General features: G+C 37.8%; 2 protein-coding genes across 10 annotated transcripts in view; one reads left to right on the top strand and one right to left on the bottom strand.

Annotated features, from left to right (window-relative positions):
- Positions 1 to 11,211, top strand: part of FBXO22 (F-box protein 22) — a 55,414-nt gene extending 44,203 nt beyond the window's left edge. For 3 of the 5 annotated variants that reach the window (XM_058294580.2, XM_071214316.1, XM_058294578.2), the window contains 2 exons: positions 5,863 to 6,011; positions 9,154 to 11,211. The gene's annotated coding sequence lies outside the window, so the exon portion shown is untranslated. The remainder of the gene's footprint in view (positions 1 to 5,862; positions 6,012 to 9,153) is intronic. The other 2 variants (XM_012528894.4, XM_058294579.2) reach the window with 1 other exon arrangement.
- NRG4 (neuregulin 4) overlaps positions 1 to 14,194 on the bottom strand; it is a 254,219-nt gene that overhangs the window by 10,250 nt on the left and 229,775 nt on the right. For 2 of the 5 annotated variants that reach the window (XM_071214318.1, XM_071214319.1), the window contains exon 7: positions 9,964 to 13,304. The exons of 2 other annotated variants lie outside the window; for them this stretch is intronic. In XM_071214318.1, coding sequence (XP_071070419.1) covers positions 13,288 to 13,304 — 17 coding nt within the window. In that variant the 3' untranslated portion in view covers positions 9,964 to 13,287. Of the gene's footprint in view, positions 1 to 9,963; positions 13,305 to 14,194 lie in introns of those variants that run through there. One more of the 5 variants, XR_011648466.1, reaches the window with a different exon arrangement.

Raw genomic sequence — 14,194 nt, 5'->3', positions numbered from 1 at the left:
TCTGGGGCTTTGATATATTCCTTTTCCTTAGTTGGCTTGTAATTTTTTGCTGTTGTCCAGGCTTCTGATTATGATGGTGAGTTTACTCACATGCTCAGTTTCACTGCTGCATGTTACCACTGTTCTTTGATTTTTGATTCAACCTGTTCTAGCTAGGTCTTTATGATTGTCCCTGTTTAGTTGCTCATGTTAGGGCCATGGACCCAGTAATGGGTTATAGACCTGCTTCCAATAACACAACAGACGTAAGAGGCAAAATGGAAGTATTACATAATACATAATGTTAGACTATTACACATAATATGTGAAGTGGTATAATATTTTTTGAAGGTAGCCTGTTCTAAGCTAAAGATGAATATTATAAAGCCTAGTGCAGAATTTCTGATTCAGTGCTTTGGGGTGGGCCTTGAAGATTTGCATTTCTAACACATTCCAAAGGAGGTGCTAATACCGTTGGTCCAAGGACAATTTGAGAACCACTTACCTAGAGCAAAACTTTTAAAACAGGAAAAAGTAAAGCTAATAGGCTCAAAGTTGTGAAAGAATGAGATATGAAAAATACTCAGCCCAAAAAATTGCAGGAAAAGTAACTGAAGGAAATGAGGCTCGGTTTAAACTCAGCCATAAAGACTGCATTAAATTAAATGGTCAAAACTCTCCATTGGAAAGGTAAGAGATTATAAATCTGAATTAATACTGCCACAAGGAATATATATATTGACCAATGGATTAGAATTGAGAGTTGAGATAAAAGCCAACATATCTGTGGCCAATTAATTTTTAACTACCAAGTCCAGTCAATGGGGAAAAAAAGAGTCTCTCCAATAAACAGTGCTTAGAAAATTGGTTATCCATATGCAAAAGAATAAGGGTGGACCCCTACCTCACACCATATACAAAAATTAACTCAATATGGATCAATGATATATATAAGAACTAAAATCTAGGGAAATATCTTCAGGATGCTATATTAGGCAATGGGTTCTTAGATTTTTATATTAAAAGCACAAGCAGCAAATGAAAAAATAGATGAATGGTACATCATCCAAATTACAAACCTGTGCATTAAGAAAGTGAAAAGATAAACTATGGAATGGGAGGAAATATTTGGAAACCATATATCTAGTTAGTATTTCATATCCAGAATATATAAAGAATTGCTACAAGGGGGAGTAGACATAACCATCCCAGGGTCCACAGGATGGAGGAATAGAGTATGGATTAGAGTGGACTTACTGGTGTTCTGCTGGGGAACTATTGTGATTAGTAAGGGAAGAAATTGTAATAGTGATGTGGAGAAGGGTGGCCATGGTGGCTGCTGATGATAGGGAGATGGAAGAAGAGATACAATGTAGGGGCATTTTCAGGATTTGGAGTTGTCCTGGGTGGTGCTGCAGGGACGGATGCTGGACGTTGTGTGTCCTGTCGTGCCCTACTGGGTGGACTGGGAGAGACTGTGGACTACAATGTAGACCACTGTCCATGTGGTGCAGCGGTGCTTCAGAATGTATTTGCCAGGTGCAGTGGATGTGCCGCGATGATGGAAGAGGTTGTTGATGTGGGAGGAGGGGCGTGTGGGAAGGGTATATGGGGACCTCATTTTTTTTAATGTAACATTTAAAAGAAAATTAAAAAAAGAATTGCTACAACTAAACAACAAAATAAACTCTATGTTTAAAGTGGACTTCTAAAAAAAGGACTTGAATAGATATTTCTCCAAAGACAACAAACAGTCAATAAACAAGTGAAAATGCACCAACATCATTAGCCATTAGGGAAATGCAAATAAAAACCACAATAAGATACCACTTCAAACTCAGTGGAATGGCTATTCTTTTTAAAATAGAAAATAACATGCTGGCAAGGGTGAGGAGAAATTAGAATCCTCATGCATTACTGGTGGGAATGCAAAATAGTGTAGTCACTTTGGAAAACAGTTTTGTGGCTCCTTGAAAAGTTAAACGTATAATAATCATATGACCTGGCAATCCCACTTCTAGGTATATACCCAGAAGAATTGAAAGCAGGTATTAAAACAGATATTTGTACATCATTGTTCATAGTAGCATTATTTACAATAGCCAGAAGGTGAAAACGACTCATGTCCATCAACAGGTGAATGGATAACACAAATTGTGAAATATATACACAATGGAATATTACTCAGCCATAAAAATGAATGAAGTTCTGATACATGCTACAAGATGGATAAACTGTGAAGATAGCCTGTTAAGTGGAATAAGTGACAGAAAAGGACATATTTGTATGTTTCATTTAAGGAAATAACTAATAGAACATGCAAATTCTTAGAGACAGAAAGTAGATCACAGGTTATGGGGTGGGAGGTGGGGTGGGCCATGATGAATTGGGAGTCAGTGCTTAATTGGTGCACAGTTTCTGTTTGTGGTTCTGTTTTGGTAATGAATGGTGGTGATGGAAGTAGAACATGGTTAATATAATCAGTGCCAATGAATTATATGCTTGAAAGTGGTTAAAATGGGAAATTTAATGTTATATATATGCTACCATAATTAAAACACTCATTTAAAAAGCAGTGAGCTCTACTCTCTACAAGAAGTGTACATTAAACATAGAACACATAGGTTAAAAGTAAAAGACAGCGAAAGATACTTATGCAAACATATAATTAGAAAGCCTAGAGTGGCTATGCCAAGTAGACATCAGGACAAAGAATGTCCTGATACATTCCATAATGATAAAAGGATCAATCTATCAAGAAAACAGTTTCAAATATGTATGCATCTAATTATGAAGCTTCTAAAACTTACAAAATGGAAAACAGAATTCCTCAATCCTAATTGGAAGTTTCAACACTTCTCTCATTAATAATGAGAACAAAACAAAAAACATTGAATATAGAAGGTTTGAATAACACTATCAACAAACCTGACCTACTTGGTGGAAGAATGCACCACATTCTTTTCAAATGTACATGGAACAGTCCCCAAAATTGAACATAGCCTGGACCATTTATAAAACAAGTCTCAAAAGGGATTGAAGAAGTGTGTTCTCTACCACGAAAAAACAGCAACAAAAAAAAACTTCAGAAATTAACTAGAAGAAATCTGGGAATTCCCCCAAGTGTTTGGAAATTAAATACACTTCTAAATAACGTTTGGGTCCTAGAAGAAATCAAAGGAAATTAGAAAATGTTTTGAACTGAATGATAATAGGAACATATAAAAAATATGAATTGCAGCTAAAGCAATGCTTAGAATTTTTTTAAAGTTTAAAATCTTATTTCAGGAAACAAAACAGTTTAAAACGATCTAAAAACAAGAAAACAAAACAATGATCCAACATTCTACCTTAGAAAGCTGGTTAAAGAAGAGCAAATTAAATCCAGAGTAAGCAGAGAAAGTCAAATAATATAAGAGTAGAAATCTATGAAAGTTTTTGAAAGCAGGCATTGGGGGGGAAAAGTTAACAAACTTTTATCTAGATTGGTTAAGAGAGAAAACAAACTGGTTTCATTCCTGAATGATAAAGGAATGAAAGAATACCACTGTGGATCCCAGTGAAATTGAAAGGATCAAAGGGCGTACCTTTCAACAATTCTATGCCAGCGCATTTGATGATTTAGATGAAGTGATCGAAGCCTTTAAAAGTCACAGATTACAAAAACTAAGATGAGGGAAGCAGACTTGGCCCACTGGTTAGGGCATCCGTCTACCACATGGGAGGTCCAAGGTTCAAACCCCAGGCCTCCTTGACCCGTGTGGAACTGACCCATGTGCAGTGCTGATGCGTGCAAGGAGTGCCTTCCACACAGGGGTGTCCCCACGCAGGGGGAGCCCCATGTGCAAGGAGTGCGCCCCGTAAGGAGAACCGCCCAGTGCGAAAGAAAGTGCAGCCTGCCCAGGAATGGCGCCGCACACACAGAGAGCTGAGGCCACAAAAAGAAACGGAGATTCCCGTGCTGCTGACAACAACAGAAGCGGACAAAAAAGACGCAGCAAACAGACACAGAGAACAGACAACTGGGACGGGGGCGGGGAAGGGGAGAGAAATAAATCTCTAAAAAAAAAAAAACTAAGATGACATAGAATTCTAAATTAAAGAATGTGAATTCTTAAACTTTCCACAAATAAACTATGTACAGATAGCTTTACTGATGTATTCTGTCAAACATTTTAGGAAAAAAATTCCAATTGTACACTTTCAGAAAATAAAGGAGAGAACACTTCACATTTTATGAGTTTAGCGTTACCCTCAAACCAAAAATATATTAAAGGAGAACTACAGATTAATATCTTTTATGTACACAGATGCAGAAGTCATTGACATATTAAAACAAGTGAGGTTAATTCTAGGAATACAAGTTTGGCTTAATATTTGAAAAATTAATATAACTCATTGACAGAATAAAGATGAAAAATCATATGGTCATCTCAGATGCAGGAAAAGCATTTGACAAAATTCAATACCAAGTTATGATTGACTCTGAACAAGGTAGGAATAGGAAAGAACTTCCTTAATCTGATAAAAGTATATTTACAGAAAGCCTACAGCTAATATATTTAATGGTGATTTAACATTTTCTACTCTCATTACTCCTATTCAACATTATATTGCAAGTCTTTGTCAGTGCAATAAGGGAAGAAATAGAAAAGGCATAGAGATTGGAAAGGAAAAAGTAAAACTCTTCATTTGTAAATGACACGATCATGTACAAGAAATTCTAGGGACGCTATAGAAAAATTATTAGTAACTAAAAATTTAGCAGTCATAGGATATATAGTTAATATACAAAACTTGGTTGTTTTCTGTATACCAATAATGTGTGACTGAAAAATGACATTTCAAAACTTCCACTTGACAGTTTTCCCTAGATTGATCTCTATAGATTGAGCACTGTCCAATTATAATCCCAGGAGACTATTTTTTGGTAGAAATTGACAGGTTGAGTCTAAAATCCATTGGAAATGCGAAGTATTTCAAAACATCCAAAACCAAGTATGATCTCCCCAACTGCCCAACACCACACCTGTTTCTCCTACAGGCTGACGTTTTCAACAAATTTACAATTCCATTTTTCCAGCTGTCCACACCAAAAATCAACCAAAATTGATTTCTTTTATACCCTTTTCTGTCAAGAATCTGGCCTACTCTGGCTTCACAATATGGCCAGAATCAGAGATTTCACTGCTCCTTGCTAGGAATCTAAATTACTACCATCTGTCAATTGGATTATTGCAGTAGCCTTCTAACTAGTCTCCTTTCTGCATTCTGTACTCTCTACATTGTATTTCTAACACCACAGCTGTAGTGAGCCTAGTAAAACATGTTAGAGCATACCATTCCCTACTCAGAATTCTCTAATGGCTCCACACCGCATGGTAAAAGCCAAAGAGTATATTTTATTTATTTGATTTGCTGTCTGCTGTCATCTCCCCTAAATAGAATGTTTGATCCATGAGTTGTTTTTTTTTTTTAACTGCTTTAATCCCAGTATCTAGTTTTATTAGAATAGTGCCTGGGATACAGCAGTTATTTAATAAATGTTGGAAGGAAGAGAAAAAAACAAGGCTAATAGGTTACATAGAAAAACCTAAATAAGAAAATATAAGGCAGTTGATTATACTGAATATATAATTCAGTGGTATCTGTTTTCAGTAATAGCAGAGTATGATACTCTCAGACCATAAAGTCCAGGAAATGATTATCACATATGTCAGGAAAGTGGTTAATACTGATTAGAGGGAAGGGCATATAGGGGCTTTGGGAATGCTGGCAAAATTATTTGTTAGAATGAGCTTGAGTTTTTTTTTTTTTTGTATTTTTTCTATTTGTATATTGGGTCAAATTTTTTAAAAATTTAATTGCTTTTTCCTTTACCAGGTAGAAATAGAAATGGAGGTTGAGTGGGACTCAATGATAACAACAAACTCCGCAAAACACTGGGAATAAATTGGGCAAAAATCATGGGTCCTACATGAAGAAAACAGCCAACTGCTATTTAAAGATATACACCAAGATCATTTTCTTAGGTAGGGAGTTTTGTCATTTGTCAATACCGCCCAGAAGAAAGTGTAAATTAAATGCAGTTCCTATGAACCATATTATGTTTGTTTTAACTGAGTCAAATGATTTTAAGTTAATATTGAGGAATGAAGGATGGTCACCTGACCTAGTCCAGCAACTTTGTTTCTCTGGAGAATCTTAAATTCAGAAACACAAGAGATTGTGTGCAGTGAGCCGTGGGGAGCTAAACTGAAGGGTCAGTGTTGGAACCTAAATCAGCACTATGATAACCAAATCACAAGCAAAGCTGGCATTATGGGAAGGTGTAATCTTGAGAGAGTACAAGAAGCTGGTTTGCTGAAAGGAAGAGTAGATGTGCAGAAATGATTGCAGAATGGTAAAACCAGGTGCTCCATATCCAGGATCTTCCCAGTTCTTATGAAGCCCACCTGTTCTTTGTTTCTGTGAGATCTTTCACTAACCAATTCCTTACTTTTTAAAAAAGACTTATTTCTACACCTGTGTAGTTAGCACTTGCTGTCTGCTCTCTGTGTCCATTCATTGTGTGCTCATCCTCTTCTTAAGAGGCACCAGGAACTGAAACTCTGTGGGAGGGAGGCACCCAATGGCTTGAGCCACCTCTATTCTCCACTTATTTGGTCTCATTGTGTTTCTTTGTTGTGTCTCTTTGTTGAGTCATCTTGTTACATCAGTTTGCCACACCAGCCTGTTGTGTCAGCTCACTGTCTTGCTCATCTTCTTTAGGAGGCACCAGGAAATGAACTTGGGACCCTCTCCTCCCCCCCCCCCCCCATATGGTAGGCAGGTGCCCAACTACATGAGCCATGTACACTTCCCCCAATTCCCTTTTTACTTACAGTAATTTAAGGAAGTTTGTTCCTAGCAACCAAGTGCAGTTGTTTTTAAAGATTTATTTTTTATTTATTTCTGTCCCCTGGCCCCCCCCCCAGTTGTCTGCTCTCTCTGTCCATTCACTGTGTGTTCTTCTGTGTCTGTATTCTTGTCAGCAGCACCGGGAACCTGTGTCTCTTTTTGTTGCGTCAGCTCTGTGTGTGTGTGTCGCCCTGCCTGGGCAGGTTGCACTTTTTTCGCACTGGGTGGCTCTCCTTGTGGGGTGCGCTCCTTGCGCATGGGGCTCCCCTACGTGGGGGACACCCCTGTATGGCACGGCACTCCATGTGCGCATCAGCATTGCACATGGGCCAGCTCCACACGGGTCAAGGAGGCCGGGGGTTTGAACCATGAACCTCCCATGTGGTAGGTGGATACTCTTATCTGTTGAGCCAAATCCGCTTCCCCAAATGCAGTTTGATTTTAACTGAAACTGATGGTAGGAAGCAGGGTTGCAACCAACATATCTGGAGAAAATTTAGAACTGGTTGTGAAATCAAGCCAGAAAGAGGGGGCAATAAACAACCCATCATGGGATGGAAGTCCATGCTCTGCAAGAACACCAGATCCCTCTGACTCAGACATCCAGAGTCCAAGGACTAGGTAATAAAAAGCCATACAGCTTTTGGCTGTGCGCTTTCTGTCTCAGGATGCTTACCATGGGGACCCAGCCACCTTGCTGTTAGGAAGCCAAGCAGCCACATGGGAGGGCCTCATGTGGGTGGCTTTGGATACAGAGGTCCCATTCAATTGCCAACATCAACTGCCAGGCATATGAATGAGCAAGCCCTCAGATAATTCCAGTCTCTACCCTTGAAGTCCCCTCAGCTGATGCGACAAGGAACAGTGGATTACTGTCCCTCCAAGCCCCACCCAAATTGCAGGTTTGTGAATATAGTAAGTTATTTTAAGACATTAAATTTCGGGGTGGCTTAAGCCATAGCATCCACATACAAAAACTGGTGGGATGTGCCAGACATACCGTGTATCTTACCATCCCTAGGTGGCGGGCCTTCTAGCATCTACTGGGTACATGTATGTGTGTGTACAAGGAGGTGGGCAGGGATGGTGCACCGTGTAAGTCCTCAGAGCTGTCCTGAAGTGCATAGTTCACCAGGACCAGAGGCCAGCAGATGAAGCTATCTTTGTGATGTTTTCCTTTCCCCCTCTTCCTCTTCTGTGTCTATAACGTAGTCTCTAAAGACCAAAGAGGTTTTGGCTTATGTAGTTAAGAGAACAGATTAGAATTTGGGGAAGGAGCCTGAGTCAGAAAGAGCTTTTGTCTGGAATTTTCTTCAGAGTAATCTCTCTTAGATAATCTTAAATGCCACAGCAACTGACTGGGTGGGATATGGGGAACCTCACTTCAGGCTCTATCCTAATTAATAAGTCAGCAGCATGTAATGCAATCGTAAGGTTTTCACACTAGCACAACATTCAGAAAAGAAAGTGGGTTTCTTGCCACGTAGGAAAAGGACATTATCCCAGGCAACCCAAAGTAATACCCTCTCAATCTGTTGAATTCCTTTTTCCATTGAATTCACATTTACTAAAGAAACTATCCTAACCTTAATTGTTTCTCCTGCTCAGAAGGTAAGGCACCAAATTGGGATAGAGTTTATCATTTGTGTTATTTTGCATTATAAACTCATGATCTGCTTAAGAAAGGGATTATGGATTATGAAATTAAGAGAGACATTTTGGAACAGTGACTTTGATAACTTAGAGTCTTAAGAACTCCTTAAATTGTAATGAGAAAAAGGCTCATTCAAACCAGTCAGCTTAAAGGTACTACCATAGCCATTTGCCCATATGCTAGTCTCACAAAGTAAATTGTGTGTTAGAAAAAACCTCCCTGAGGGTTGAATTTGCACACTAAGTTTCATAGCAAATCATTTTTACTAAAAATGCAAATCTGTAATATTGCGTTTTGCTAATTAACATAGTATTGTAGGTCCTATTTTTTTTTAGAACCTACAACAATTAATTATAACTGATTTTTAAAGTATTAGACATAGTTTATCTGACAGACATCATGCATGCATTCTCTAAAAATATGAGGCAGAATATTATTTGGTTTCAAATTACCAGTAAAATATATCTGGCCTATTTGCCAGGAGCCCTCTTAAAATTGTAATACAGTATGAGCTGTTTGTAATGAAAGGTCATTTTTATCCCTGACTTGTGATAAGTAAATTCAGTTATTTATTTGTTTAGTACTTTACTGAGGTGTTTCTAATTTCTCTTATGTTGTAGTACACATTAAAAATGATAATATCTACACATCACACTGGGGCAACAGTGAAGGCTGCTTTTGCTTCTAGCGTCTGGAGAATCCTGCTGCTCCAAGTGCCGCCTGCCCCTCTGAGGACTGACCGGCCTCGTCTCCCTCCACACACCTGTTCCCATGGCTGGTTGGAAAGTGATGCATCTGTGTTACAGTAAAACTTTTCACATACATCATCTCTCCTGATCCTCACAAGACTGAGTTTTGGCACAGTTAATAATTATCTCTGATAGAAGCTGTCGGGAAAGATGGAATGTTTTTCCTAAGGCCACACTGACGTTAAAGGATATTCACAGGGACTTTTGGCACCTTAGCCAGAGTTCTTCCTTCCCCCTCCACTGCACACTGCCTCACCTGTGCTGTGCTAGGCACGCTTGTAGATACTTTAGGGAGAGTCAAAATGAAAACTAAAGCTGTGGATGACTCAGAGACAGACTGTGAGTGGTTATGTCCCCTCACGTGGAAAAGACCAACCTGCACACCAGCAGACTTACACATCTGATATCAAATCATTTGTCATCTAGATCTTGCCTCTTGAAACAGACTGGACTGCTCTCCTCATGCTGGCTAAAAGTTCATTCATCTTGTCTCTTCTCTTTTCCTAACTTCAGGAAGACTTCTCCTTTCCCACTCTACTCATTTTTTAAAAAATCAGTTTCTTTACCTGATTGATGGCATTTCCCAAAGGATTTTTCTGTGGAACACCAGCTCTGTGGCAAATTAATAGGTTTGAGAGGACAGGTAGGTAGAAGAGAACAGATAAAAAGTAATACAGGATTAAATAAGCTAAACATTTCTTTATTGCAAGAACTTCTCAGAATCTTTAATATTCTTGTGTCTTGTACTGTACTTCCCAAACTTATTTGGCCATATATACCTTTCCTCTAAAAGATTTAGAACTAGCAGAACATGACCAAGTTGTTAATGAAGAAAATGAAAACAACAAAAACAACAACCAATTCATATCTCATGAAACTAAATCCCATATTTTTTTACCTTTAGCATTGATACAGTAGTACCTTCTTTGCCTTTGTTACAAAAATATTACAATATTACTGTTAACTATAGTCTATAAGTTACATAAGTTGTGTTTTTCCCTTGTATCACCATTTTCCTGACACCTTGTAATAGAGGAACATTCTTGTATTTGTATTATTAACCACAATCCTCATCTACCACTGCATTCACTATGTTATACAGTCCCTAGATTATCCTCCAGCTCTTGTTCAATTGACATTAACCTCCCTAGACTACCCCTTTCCGCCACAATCTCATTTATAAATCACGAGTGTTAGTTTTACTCGTTATAATGTGTTACTATCAACTCTGTTTTAGGATGGCCATTATTTTAAAAATAGAACCTAAGTGCAGCAAGGATGTGGAGAAATTGGAACCCTTGTTCGTTGATGGTGGAAATAAAAAATGGTATAGTCACTGTGGAAAAGAGTTTTCATAGTTCCTCAAAAAATTAAACATAGAATTACCATGTGACCCAGCAATCCCATTCTAGGGATATACCCAAAAGAATTGAAAGTGGGGACTCAAGACAGATACTTGTATATTAATGTTTATAATAGCATTATTCAGAACAGCCAAAAGGTGGGAACAACCCAAGTGCCCGTCAGCATGGGAAAAGATAAAATGTGGTGTATCACCTTGGAGATACCGTGCATTCAGTTCCAGACTACCACAATAAAGTGAACGTTTGTGCGCAAGGAATGCCATGCCACACGGGTGTCCCCAGCATAGGGGAGCCCCACGCGCAAGGAGTGCACCCTGTAAGGAGAGCCGCCCAGCACGAAAGAAAGTGCAGCCTGCCCAGGAATGGCGCCGCACACATGGAGAGCTGACACAACAAGATGATGCAACAAAAAGAAACAGATCCCCGTGCCGCTGATAAGGATAGAAGCGGTCACAGAAGAGTACACAGTGAATGGACACAGAGCAGACAACTGCGGGGCAGGGGGAGAAGGGGAGAGAAATAAAAAATCTAAAAAAATTAAAAATAAAATGAATGTTGCAATAAAGCAAGTCATGATTTTTTTTTGTTTCCCAGTGTATATAAAAGTTATGTTTACACTATCCTGTAGTCTAGTAAGTGTGCATAGCGTTATGTCTAAAAAAACAATGTACATAATTAAAATGTGACACATGAAGTGAGCACATGCTGTTGGAAAAATGGCGCTGATGTGCTTGATGCAAGGTTGCCACAAACCTTCAATTTATTAAAAAACCAGTATCAGTGAAGCACAGTAAACTGAGGTATGCCTGTATACATACCATGGAATATTCAGTGGTAAAAAGGAATGATGTTCAGATACATGTGACAATATGGATAGACCTTGAAAACATGCTAAGTGAAATAAGCCAAATGCAAAAGGACAAATATTGTATGATCTCACTTATATGAAGTATCTAGAATAAGCAAATTTATGGAGACAAAATAGATTAGAGGTTACCAGGAGCTAGGGGGAAGGGGAATGGGGTGCTATTGCTTAATGTGTACAGAGTTTCTGTATGGGGTGATGAGATGGTTTGGGTAATGGATAGTGGTGATGGTAGCACAGTAGTGTCAATGTCATTAATGCTACTGAATGGTATACTAAATGGCTAAAATGGCAATTTTTACACGATAGGTGTTACCATACTTGGGGGGAAAAAAAGGATTATTTGAAGGTCTTATGGTTTCAGCTTCAGCACATGAAGAGCTTGGAAATCATCACTCCCATCTTCACAACAAGAAAAAAACTGAACTGAAGATAAATGATTTCTCTTAGATCCATCAGAGAATTGAGTTCACTCTGAAATTTGGAGAGGCAGGCAAGTACAGAGAATCATAGCTGAGATCAACTTACTGGGTGTAATCAAAGTGCCCTTCAGTAGGTGACTGGATAAACAGAGGAATGTCCATAAAATGTAATATTATTCAGTGATAAAAATAAAAGTGCTACCAACCCACAAAAAGACAGAGGAATCTTAAATGCGTATTGCTAAATGAATGAAGCCAGTTAGAAGAAAAGGCCACAAACTATGATTCCAACTATATGACATATAAGGCAAAACTATAGAGACAATAAAAACATCAGTGATTGGCAGAAGTTCAGGGGATGGACAAATAAATGAAGTCTTGAGGGACTTTTTTAAGGCAATGAAACTATTCTGTATGACACTGTATGATGGATATATGCCATGACACATTTGTCAATACCTACAGAACAGTTTCAAAGAGTAAACCCTATAGTGAACTATAGTAGTTATTAATAATGAGAAAATATCATTGGTTCAATAATCAAAACAAATGCACTGATGCAAGATGTTAATAGAAACGGGGGGGGGGGAGGGTATGGGAATTCTACTTTCTGCTCAAGGAACTCTCTGCTCAATTTTTCTGTAAATCTAAAACTTTAACATCTGTTTATTTAACAACAACAACAAAAAACAACAGTCCAAAATTGCCACTGGTGTTTGGAGAATCAGTCTATCCTTTGCAGCTTTAAATTTTTGGGCTTGTGTTTCTTCCTCTGAGATATAGATCCTTGAAACCAATCATTTCTCATAGAAACCATTTTCATCAATATTAAAAATATGATTCAGGATCAATTAATGCTCTTTTCTAAACATAAAATGAAATGTCTTCACAGCATATTCATTTGTACTTCAGCTTCCCTAGATAGCTTAACATAGTGAAAAGAGTGATGGTATTTAAAGCCACAAAACTAACCGCACCTTGCATTAAAAAGGGGCACATCACAGGATTTTGATCTTTTTCTTAAGTTTCATATGTTGCTTAGAGTTTCTCTTTAGGTGTAAGAAATTTTCTTCCTGATTGCTTCAGTACATTAATTAACTTGCTCGTGTTTGAACTATGTGACTTGTAGGTTGTATTGAATCATTCCTCTATTTGCCAATTGCGTTTGAGCTAATTCACATCACAGAAACTCATACTTTGCAGCAGAACTTCTGTTTCATGGTATAATAACTTAAGCAAGTCTTATTTAGGAGGGGGTTAAAGTGCCTTTTAACTTTTTTTTTTTTACCTTCTGGGGTTTCACTTTCTGCCTCTGTAACAGAAAAGTAATCCTTTGATTCACGTTGATGTTTCTTCAATGTTCTCCATGATCTATGGAAAATAATTAAGAATTGAAATGCTTTCTTCACCTCAGATTTTTTTATATGCACAAAAGTGTTGTGTAAGCTTCTGAGAGCACAAAAGATTGTATTAGCATCCCTCTACAAAATCTCATATATTTTAATTAAATCCTCCATCTCAGCCTTTCATCACTGCCCATTCTTTCTGATGTTATCCACAGTTCTGATAACCTGGTAACCAATTATTTTATAAAATACTTCAACTTAGTAAGAGGTAGATGACAGAAAGAGGTTGCTAGAGTCAGTCTAATAGCAATGAGAATTAACAAATGATGGTATGAAACAGATGGAAAAAATATCAGACACAAACACAAGAACTAAAAAAACCTAAACTAAAAACCAGACCCACCTTAGTTTAAATCCTTGTTCTACCATGTTCAGAAGCAGTACCTTGATCCTAACCTCTCTAGACCTCAGTTTCTTCATTGGAGCATGAGAATTATACCACCTACCTCACAACAGCTGGTCTTTTGTGAATTCTGTAACTTAGCTAATTGTGGTTTATCTGTGTTGTAGCATATATCAGTACTTTGTTCCTTTTTATAGCTGAATAGTCTTCCATTGTACGGATATACCACATTTTGTTTATCATTTGAACACATGAATTGTTTCCTCTTTCTGGCTATTATGAATAATGCTGCTATGAACATTTACTTTCATATCTTTCTATGGACATATCTTTTCATTTATTTTGGGTAGATACCTAGTAATGGAATTGCTGAATCATATAGTAAATTTATGTTAAACTTTTTAAGAAACTGCCAAATTATTTTCAGAAGTAGCTGTACCATTTTACATTACCACCAGCAAAGTATTCTGGTTTCCCCACATCCTCATCAATACTTTTATGGTCTTTTTTTT

Source organism: Dasypus novemcinctus, chromosome 3, assembly GCF_030445035.2.
Source record: "Dasypus novemcinctus isolate mDasNov1 chromosome 3, mDasNov1.1.hap2, whole genome shotgun sequence".
Taxonomy (NCBI): domain Eukaryota; kingdom Metazoa; phylum Chordata; class Mammalia; order Cingulata; family Dasypodidae; genus Dasypus; species Dasypus novemcinctus.
Note: the sequence above shows the minus strand (reverse complement) of the source record. Positions and strands in the feature narration are given on the sequence as shown.